The sequence below is a fragment of the Pinus tabuliformis genome, chromosome 2_2 (assembly GCF_031772625.1).
Source record: "Pinus tabuliformis cultivar Carrire ecotype Pingquan chromosome 2_2, CPIR1, whole genome shotgun sequence".
Lineage (NCBI taxonomy): Eukaryota > Viridiplantae > Streptophyta > Pinopsida > Pinales > Pinaceae > Pinus > Pinus tabuliformis.
The window spans coordinates 961,012,481-961,023,559 of record NC_142300.1 but is presented as its reverse complement, the minus strand read 5'-3'; the positions used below and the strand labels follow the sequence as shown (position 1 = coordinate 961,023,559).

At 32.5% G+C, this 11,079-nt stretch overlaps 1 protein-coding gene across 1 annotated transcript; it reads left to right on the top strand.

Moving 5' to 3' along the window:
• Window positions 1–1,136: 1,136 nt before the first annotated feature.
• Window positions 1,137–2,860, top strand: CLE44 (CLAVATA3/ESR-RELATED 44). The gene has a single exon (XM_089403739.1). The coding sequence runs from the start codon at window positions 2,034–2,036 to the stop codon at window positions 2,307–2,309; it is 276 nt and encodes a 91-aa protein (XP_089259865.1). The 5' UTR covers window positions 1,137–2,033; the 3' UTR covers window positions 2,310–2,860.
• The last annotated feature ends 8,219 nt before the right edge of the window (window positions 2,861–11,079 follow it).

Below are 11,079 nucleotides of genomic sequence, written 5' to 3'. Positions count from 1 at the left end.
TATATATAAGAAAATTTTATTTAGCAAAATGGTCAATTTGCTAGGGATTTGAGACGATTCCAATTCTAATAAGCTCCTCCATGATAAATTCCTCATTATTATTTATAACATTCATTTATATATAAGCAAATTTTATTTAGCAAAATGGTCAATTTCACAATAAGATGTGTAATTCTTTTTTTAAGTTAAAGTTGACCCATAACCTTTTTATACATGGTTAATCATGCAAATGTGTGCATTAATAAGACATTATTTGTGTTGCAATAGTTTTTTTGGTTATATTTAAAAAAAATAGATTGAAATTCTCATTTAAAATATCCAACTTACACTTAAATTAAATTTCATCTTCAAAAAAATCAATCTACCCATCTTTCCCATCTTTTAACTAAACAGAATTATAACAATCTCATAACACCAATCTTCCTTACCAATCTCCTGGACTTAACATAATCATGGTGATGGTGATATTATAACACTTCTCTTCCCTACCAATTTTCCAAACCTTTTAACTCCAAACAAAATCATGATGACAAGCCATCACAATGATAATCATTCACTAAACCAAATTCAATCTTAGGATAGGTTAATCATCATCCTTATCACAACAAATTCCAAATCCCATTGACCTACTTTCTTGACTTGTGAAAAAATTAATGCGACAAAAGTTAATGTTAAAAATTAATACGACAAACTTAATGCTAAAAAGTCCTCTCACATGATGTAGTGGGAAACGCATTGCCAATTTTCCAGAGGATGAGAACGTGACAAAACATTTTCACCAATCCTGCACGGACACGAACACCACCAAAGCCTGTGGCCAACAGAAATCCTGTTACAGTCCGGAAGAGCTCCACAGTTTGGAAATGACAGGATTCTTTTGTATGGGTCCTGTTATGAACGCAGGAAAAACAGAAGAGGAGGTTTCAAGCCCATCAATTCCCAAAAAAGAAAGCTGCTGGACAAATTTTACACAGAAAAAGTTGCAATCCCATCCCATCACTTCCATGTCAAAAGCTGTTTGACAAGTGCAGCCTGCCTTGCCCCACACGTTAGCACATGGTTATGGTCGTTCCATACTGTATTCTCTGTTACATGAGTGAAAATTTCAACCATGTCGATCTCTAACCATGAATCTCAACGATGTACCAAGTCAGACCCTCTTGCCTCATCTCGGCCTCGCACATTCATGCAAAGAAAAATGGCGATATCGCTGCATAGATTGCTTTCAACTGTCAACCACATGACACATCAGGGTATAGAAAGTCAACAAAGAGGCGGCGACGGTAGGAGCAACCAACTTTACCTTTATAGACTCTTGAATGCCCATGTCTTTATATTTGTCCTCCATTTGTCTTCTGCATCGTCCTCCTGTCTGCCATTGTTTCTTCTTCCACTCAAACGATAGAAGGAAAATAGATTCTTCTGAATTCGATCCAATGATAAGAAGTAAAGAAATAATTATGACAATTTGAACAAATTTCAGGGACTTATCCTTTTTCTGCAGAGAATAGTCTAGATACCAAACTTTATAGAATTGTATCACCAAGTTTGTTGGTATTTAGTATTGTATCACCCTTTCTTTTGGTGTTTCATGACCTTAATACTACACATTTCATAGCCTTATCCTTTTTCTGCAGAGGATAGTTCAGACTCCAAACTTTACAGAATTGTATCACTAACTTTCTTGGTATTTAGTATTGTATCACCACTTCTTTTGGTGTTTCCTGATCCTAATACTACACATTTCATGGCCTTATCCTTTTTCTGCAGAGAATAGTTCAGACTCCAAACGTTACAGAATTGTATCACTAACTTTCTTGATATTTAATATTGTATCACCACTTCTTTTGGTGTTTGGTGATCCTAATATTACAAATTTCATGACCTTATCCTTTTTCTGCAGAGGATAGTCCAATCTCTAAATGTTATAGAGTTGTATTACCACATTTTTTGATATTTAGTATTGTAACTACCACTTTTGTTGGTGTTTCCTGATCCTAATACTAACACTAGATTTAGATAGTTGGATCTTCATGGCGGATATTTTTGTTAAAAGTCTGAGATTTCTGGTGATTTTGCTGCTCCTGGCTCTCCTGTTTCAGGGAGTGGATCCAACGCCATGTGGAGAAAAGCTGGTAAAGAATACTGATGGAGGATCAAGGGATATGTTGAAGCATTCTCCAAGTCGAAGATTAATGTTGGCCACTAACCAGTTCGCCATTCCCAAGCACTCTAATGGTTCAAGAACTCCTTACAACGCGAGCGATCACGATGTTCCGAGCGGCGCAAACCCTATCAGTAATCGTTAAGGAAGAAGAATGAAGGTGGTGGTGGTGATCCTGGGTTTATAATCGGCCATTAATTATTAATTTTCCAGTTGTGATTCAGTTTGAGTTGGGTTTTCTCATGGTAAATTTATATTGACAGCAAGATTTGGTTTTAATATTTTTCCAAGGCAGTGGAATCAGCTTTATAAACAATTCAGAGTACTGGGTTTTGAAGATCCATTGGATATAGTCAACAAATATTTCTCAATGTACATGGCTTGGCCATTGCAGAGATCCTTTGGTAACACTTTCTATTAGTCCAGGCCAACAGTTTAGAATATGCTTCTTATCTATCTTCATCTGTCACCCCTCTGTAATATTGTTCTTCTTTTTCTGATACTGTAATAAAATAGTAACACGAGAATAGTGAATCCAGGTACGAGAAATGCCTGCTGCAAGAACTTTTGTATATAGATTTATATAATTAATGAATTGTCAAACTCTAGACAGTTTTGTCCTTTATATTCTCAGGGTGAACTGCAGAAGAGCTGTCACACTGTTGAGAAAATAAATTCTTTTGGAAATCGATAATATTCTAGTCGCTGCTTTTGAGGACGCATATTGTTCGATGTGCCCGATATACTTTCTTGTTCATCGAGAATACCTAATCATGTCAGCATAAAGTAACATGTTCTGTTCACAATGGCTGTGAGTTATTATGTTTTGTTTTGGTGTGCTGTGTATCTTTTGAGGATTTCATTTTACAATTTAATACTAAAAAATTAATATTCATTTGAAATTGTATTTGAAGGCCATAATCATCTATTTTCACCCCATTTATTTTAAAATATATAAATTTTCACTTTTATGATGTAGGAAGGAGAGAGATTTGCTAGAAACCAATACAATATTATTTATAAACATTAATTTATTACTACAATATTTACTAAGATATTATAACTCTTATTACTACAATATTTGTTTCAGTAAAACTTATCACTTTACTGGGAAGGATGTGAACCTTCTACCTTATGACATGACATACTCAACCTTCTACCTTATGAGGTGACATAACTCAAATAACTCAAATTGGTACTAAATAATAATAATAATAATAATTATTATTATTATTTTATATACATATATAAATTAACTACAAAATATTATAACTCTTAGTACTGCAATATTTATTCTAGGAAAACTTATCACTTCACTAGGAGGGATTTGAACCTTCTACTTTATTACAAGTCATAACTCAAATTTACACTAAATAATAATAATCATTATTATTTTCTTTTTTCATATACACATATAAATTAACTATAAATTCATGGTAATTCTTATATAACAAAATCAAGATGTTGGAAGGAAAATTTTCTTCGCAACTCTTATGAAGCAATAAAATTATAACTCTAAATTGATAAACAAAACAAAAAAAAATGTTTAACTAAATTTTTTGGTGTGAATTCAACAAAATAATTTCAGTCAAATTGTGATATTTTTTTGCTTAAAATGCTTTTTTGACTGCATATATAGATCCAAGAGCTTGAATAAGCCCTGAGGCAATGGGATTGTGGAGAGTTCACAGCTCAAACTTGTCTTTCCAACAAATCCCTGCTAGATTTTGGGCACATTCCACTAAAAGACTCTAAAAAGTGTAAATAAATTCCTTTATGTGTAATTATATTTTCAGGTTTTTCAATCCTATTCAATATATATTTTTTTCTCTTCAAATAAGTTAACAAGTAAAACTATCCACAAATTTTAAACTAGTACTCTTAACATCAAAAAGATATCTTAACAATACACCCAAACACCATTCATTTAAATCGTAATAAACTTAATAAATACCCAATTAAAAAATAACATATTGTTAATAAATTAAATTTATACTAATAAATAAGTAAATAAATATTCAATAACATATTTTTCACATTCATTTAAATAAAATAAAAATATAAAAAATTCTTTCCAACTTTAAATGTGCTTAAAATATTAGAAAACTACAATCTCTATACATATAATTCATAATTCTTTATTAAATATCAGTAACCAAATTAATTACATTAAAAAATCATTAAATTATAACTACATCTATCAGTACTAATCTCAACAGAAAATAAAATAAATTGAAATATATTTTAAAAATAAAATAAATAAAAATTATTTTATTAATTAATTCACTATAAATATATCTACAATATTTAATGATTATTGTACTATTTAATGATTAATTGAATTATTGATATGCCTCATGTTCCCCTTCATAAATAGCAAATCCCATTATAAAGTACTTATTGGAAATCTCACTCAGACCTCACTTATGATAATCTACTTTTTACTCCCAAAGAAATGATCCAATTTTAAGATCGTGATGTTGATGGTCACCAGATAACTTACTGCTTTAAAATATGAATAAGTTGTAATAAACCCAATATATTTTACTTTGTTCAAAATCTGGAAGAGCTGTCCCACTTTATAGAATGCTCTATTTCATTATGGAGCACTTTTGATTTAAATATGATGCGTTTATTTTAAGGAAAGCGCGAAAGTAATGATTCAATGTGGAATTCCTCCTGTCTCTCACATGTTTTATTAACATTTAATTAATTTCCATACATATATATATTATAGGAAACAAAATTATATAAATTTTAAAAAATTAAAATTAATTTAATATTTCTTGAATAAATAGAATAGTTGATTTTTTTTTAAATTATTTTTTAAGGAGTTGTTTCTAGTGTTATTTTTTGGATTTTTTGGTGCTGGAATTCGGTGGAAAATTTTGAGGTGAAATTTTGATTTGTGTTATTTAAACTGGTTTGTTGACTGTCTATATGGATTCAGCACCCTAAAAAACCCCTAGAGCACTTCAATTGTGTAGGGGTTCCCTATCAAAGTTGTGATTTCAATAAATTCCTCCAAGATTTTAGAGAAATTAGACCAGAAAAACCCACCTAAAAAGCTTCCAAAAAATCTCATAAACAACTAGAGTTTTAAATATTTAAAGTTATTTTTTAGTATTTAAAATAGTTTTATAAGTTTAAAACAATATTATAAGTTATTATTTTATTCCAATTTTTATTTCTTATTTTAAAAATAGCCTTTTATTCTAATATTCCTTTTATATATATATATATATAATTTTTTATAAATAATAATAATAATAATAATAATTTATTTTCCATTTATTTTTATAAAAAAAAATTAATGATTTAGATAATAATAAAATTTACAAATAATTTTTATGAATAAGATATTTATTAATAATTTAGATAATACTAAAAAAATAAACATCTTATTTAAGGAAAATATTATAATATGAACCTTCGTAGATAATTAATTAATATATAAAATATTAATAAATATATTAGTTAAAATAAATATATTGATTAGTTTTTGGTTAGGCTTATAGGATTATTCATAAGTTGAGAATCAATACTTTTAACATTAAGGAATACTTTAACAATACACTCAATCATTTTTATTCAAAATATTATGAGTTTCAAAAATATATGAAATAAATATAATATAAATTAGTTATTATTAATTTTAAAATTAGCTATTTAATATTGTATTATTTTGATCTTCTTAGTTATTTTTGAAATTTTTTAACAATAAATTCATTTAAAACTTAGAATTATCAAGTATTTAGAAAGATGGAATTTTTAAAGGCACAAATTTTTTATTATTCAATTATTTAAAAAAATAATAATAATAAATTCATTTAAAACTTAGATTACCAAGTATTTAGAAAGATGGAATTTTTAAAGGTATAATTTTTTTATCATTTAATTTCATGCCAGTTTAACATTTTTAGTATTAAATAATAAAAAGTTTATAATTTAAATTTGATTTTTGGTGCTTTATAAATCTAAAATTCAATTTTTTTTAATGGCTTGATAGATGTGGGTTTAAACAAATCTAAACTAGTTTATTTCTTACATGTATTACTAAATATGGGAACATCTGGGTTTCTTTCCCTATAAATATGGCAGCAAGTGATATAGTTAGAAGATTGTTTTAAAAGATTAATTTCCTCAATGATGAGACATAATGTGTGCATGTGGAATCTAGATGTGTCATTGAACCAATTGATAACATTATTTGAGTCACCCAAAATCTATATTCTTCAAACTCCCTTTTTAATAGCAAATAACAAAAGCAGCTTCAAACTCATGAACTCAGAAATATTAATGGCAGCCTATCCCAACTTGCTCTTAATCTTGAAAAAAGGATTATGATTCAAATATAGGACAACTCCTCCCCCACATGCTCCTCCAACAAGAGAAGCATTGTCGAAATATGCCCAGGGGAAAGACCAATCAATGTATTCAATAGTTATGTTTCCAAATCTCAAAGGAGGGTCAAAATTAGAAATCATAGAAAAGATGGATATAGCCTTGGCAACCACTAGGTCATGTCTGCTTGTTCTATCTTGGAATACTTCTAAATTCTGAGCAAGAAATATAACCTGCGAGATGAGGAGCAAACATCAATTATTCTTTGGATTGTTATTATTCCACTAGTCCTCCCAAGGCTCCAAATAGGATAATCCCTACCATAGGTTTGTGATACACAAAGTTATTTTTACTGATGACCAAAAAGCTTGTGTGAAAAGGAATGAAAGGAAAAGGTGTTTAACATATTCATGATTTATTGCATAAAGGACACCAATTTGGACCAATGATACCCCTCTTATTTAGATTATCTCTTGTTGGTACTCTATTTTCCAAAATGCATCATTGGAATGGACATGTTTTTGCACGGAATCTGATTTTCCACAACTTCCTCCACCACCATGAAAATTTTTCTAGTTTTCTTTCATCATTAAGAAAAATGTAACCTGACCTTGGAGTGTAATCTCTAGCAAGGATCATGTGCCCAAAATAAGAGAGTCTTCTCTATCCTTGATGTGCACATGAGATGTGTTAAGATCTACAATGAATTGACGTCCTTGTTACATATACTTTTGAGGAATATGTAATTGATATGTGTCATACCACCCTTGAGCCCATTTAGAAGACTTGTTATGATCCTCATTCTGAGCCAGCATGTACCTCTCATTTGTGTGTGAAATGTCAATATGATCAAAGGAAAAACATCATTTTGTATAAAATCCAACCCATGGATCAAAACTGAGCCTTACTTGTTTTTTTTTCCAATATTCCAAACTAAGTCCTTTTCATCACTTGAAAAGAGTGTATCATGACCTTCTAGATCACCAAAACAGATGGCTTGTTATTTTTTGAAGAATGAATCCAATCCAAAATGGACCAAGGGTGGATATATTTCAGTGTATAACTTCAGTCTAGAGTCTTCTTATGGATATCAAATTCCATCCCACCTTTGTCGCTAGAACCTTTGCAAATAAGTGGATATTTTTAAGGCCCCAACCTCCCCATTCCTTTGGGAGGGATATTTTATCCCATTTTACCCATGGAAAGATCTTTCCTTCCTTTTTCCCTCCCCAAAATATCTACAACATATTTTGCATACAAAAGATAGAATGCCTTTTGGGATCCATAATAGAGAAGACCAAAAAATTAGAATAGCTTTAAGCACATATTTTGTGAGAATCAATCTACCAGCTCGTGACAACCATCTAAAACTTCATGCTTTTAATTATTTTTCAATTTGCAAGGATCCAATGCCAATCTATCTTATTGTAGTCATTGATATTTACATGAGAACCCACGTATTTTGGACCTTCATCAAAAGTGATAGATTGAAATGGAAGGATATTATGTCCATTTATTAATTCATCCCTTGAAAGACCAATAGGAGAAAGAGACGATTGATGGAAATTTACCTACATACTAGTGGATTTTTCGAATAGAGAGAGAACCTCCTTTATGGATGCCAATTCCCACTAGGATCCATAAAAAAAAAGAAAAATGTCATCCACAGAGAAGAGATATGTACTGAAACATTCCTTTGTTGTAGCGATACCCCTTAAATCCACCCTTCTTTTGACTTTCAATAGGAGCCTTCTAAGACCTTCAGTGACTAACATAAACAACAATGTTGAGAGAGGACATCCTTGGTGTAAACCCCTATGAGCATGAAAAAATGAGGTTTTTTCACCATTGACGAGTACAACAAAAGAGATAGATGCAATGCAACTCATGACCTATCTTATGAAATGAACATCAAAACCCAAGTGGATTATTAGAAGGAAAAGATGTATCTAGTTGACCTTGTCATATTCCTTCGAGAGATGAATCTTGATGACCAACCCTTTTAGCTTCTTTGTCTTTAGACTATGTAGCCCTTCCTGTGCAACCCCAATATCCTCATGATTTTTTTGTCCTTCTAAGAAAGAAAATTGTTCCTTTGATAAGTTATTTAATATGATCAGATTTAATTTGTTTCAACCGTTTTGGAGATAAACTTATAAATGTAATTGTGGAGCAAAATGGGCCAAAAATCATCATAGGATTGAGGAGAGACATATTTGGGTATTAACACTATTAAAGTAGCATTAAAAGTGTCACGAATTATACCATTTATCTTAGATTCCATAATAGCTCTCAAGAGATCGTGACTAATGATGTCATATAGCTCAATAAAGAACTCAATTGACCATCCATCTAGACTGAGGCTTTTTTCCCTCTAAAAAATATGGAGGAATTTATGTAGTTCTATCTTCGATACAAGTTCCATGAGGCTTCCATTTTATTTGTTTTCTACAAATCTAGGAAATACCTTATCAAGTGAGATGACCTTTCTAATAGTCACATGAGGAAGCATGGGACTCTAAAAAACTCTACCTAAAGATAGTTGTGTCACAGTACGAGCGTTGCACGATGTTTGGGAGGTTCTCATAGTTGGAGGAAGTTGCGATGCAGCACGGGTGGCTGCATCAGCAAGGGTGGGTCTGGTGCAGCCTGTCCAAAATATGATTGTTGGTAGTTCTACAATTGATTTGACAGGGAATTTTCTTTTAAAAGGAGTGGGGGAAATGCATTTAAGGCAGAAATCTAGAAAAGTCTGCCGCCAAATTCACATTTATGAGGAAGATCTAAGGGGGAACAAACATTTTGACTTTGAAATTGGCTATAAATATCACACCCTGCTCCACATTTGGACACTTTTCTTTATTGAGAGTTCATCATGTGTTTTTGCGCTTAAAGAGCCAAGTGTGTTGTTGCAATTCTGGTTATCTGAGTTGGGAAGAAGTAAAGCAGGAGTTTTTGAAAAGAGGATTAGGGAACATCATGACTACAACACTGCCAATCCACACTACAACTCCCAGGCCACCAAGGCCAATGCCTACTTCCCTCGCGATAGGATATAAAAAGAGAAAGAAACTACAGAAGGCGCCAGTAAGACGGTTACAACGAAAAATCCCCATTGAACAGAGAATGAAAGAGAGAATGGACAAACAGAAACAACCGATGGAGCTGCAAAACTTGGATGAAGAAGAGTTGGATGAAGGGATTAATTATATCAACGTAGAAGTAATGCAAAAAATTTATTAGTTGCCACCATATATGCCACCACGGAAGCCAACCTCAAAAGTGGCTAAGGATCCAAACATTATCAAATTTAAGGTATTCACACCGTTGCTACCAGAGGAAGTGCCTGTTGAAGGTGAATTATTGGAAAGGGTACCCCAGCTCTGCATGGAAGATTGGGATTTGAACGACCATGAAAAATTTCCGTAGCTTGACCCCAACAAGTATCTAAAGGCAATGTACTATATGTAGCCAGGCATCACAATAGTTGAACCAATGAAATGGTTGGCAGGTATTCAACGTGTAGGATTGCTGAATATGTTGTATGTCTCGCAATTTGGATGAAGCAACATAAACATTATTTTTGTGCTCTAGTTGTTGGTGTCGGTCCATGATGGGTGCTTATGGCTGGGAGAGCCCATCCCAATTGATGACATGTTGATACGGAGAATCACAGCGCTTCCTTATTGATGCATGAATCTCATAGATACATTTGTGGGGAAGTCACTTGAGAAACAGTAGGTGGCCCAGATGAAGAGTGACTTCAGGCTGATCAAGAAGTCTTAGGGATATGCCATTAGTTCAATCACGGATGAAGATGTGTGGCTTGTTGCACAAATCTTGGCGGGAAAGATCATGAGGAAGTGTCTTGCAGATGAAGTGTCCTCACTAGTGGTATCCTTGGCTATGTAAGGCAACAAGGGGATCCAGTTCAACTAGGTAGGCTATCTATGCCTAGAAATCCTCGAAGATTGTCGCAAAGCATAGGAGGAGGGAAACGTGTTCCACTACACATGGCTATTATTGTTGATAATGTTGATAGCTTGGAGGACGCCAAATGATTCACAATTGCCCACTATAAATCTGGATCTGTGCGATGCTGTAAAATTTTCCTCACTGTGGGCATCAAAGGAACTTACCCGCACCATAGAAAATAAGATGTTATGGGTGTTGTTTGAAATAGATCTGTGGATGGTGATCAAGTAGAAGCCAAGGTTGTCACTGAGTTTATTCAAGGAATATCAGAGCATCGCTGACTTCAAGGCTAATTTCCACCATGTGTATATCCACGCGAGGCGTGATTTGATGAAGACATGGACAGATTTTCCATTTCTGGTGAATGAAAATGGTATCGCCCAGCTAGTCCTTTAGTGGTCATCTGATTCGCTCACTCCATCAGAAGTTGAGGCAAGCACAATAAGGACTAGTAAATATGTGCCGAAGGAAAAAAAATTGAAAAGAAGGAAAACAAAGTGACACAGAAGGTCACCATTGATGTAGAAAAGAATACCGTGCAGGAAAGAGAGCGCGGGGAAGAAGAAGAACTACACACAGAAGAACTTGATCAGGGT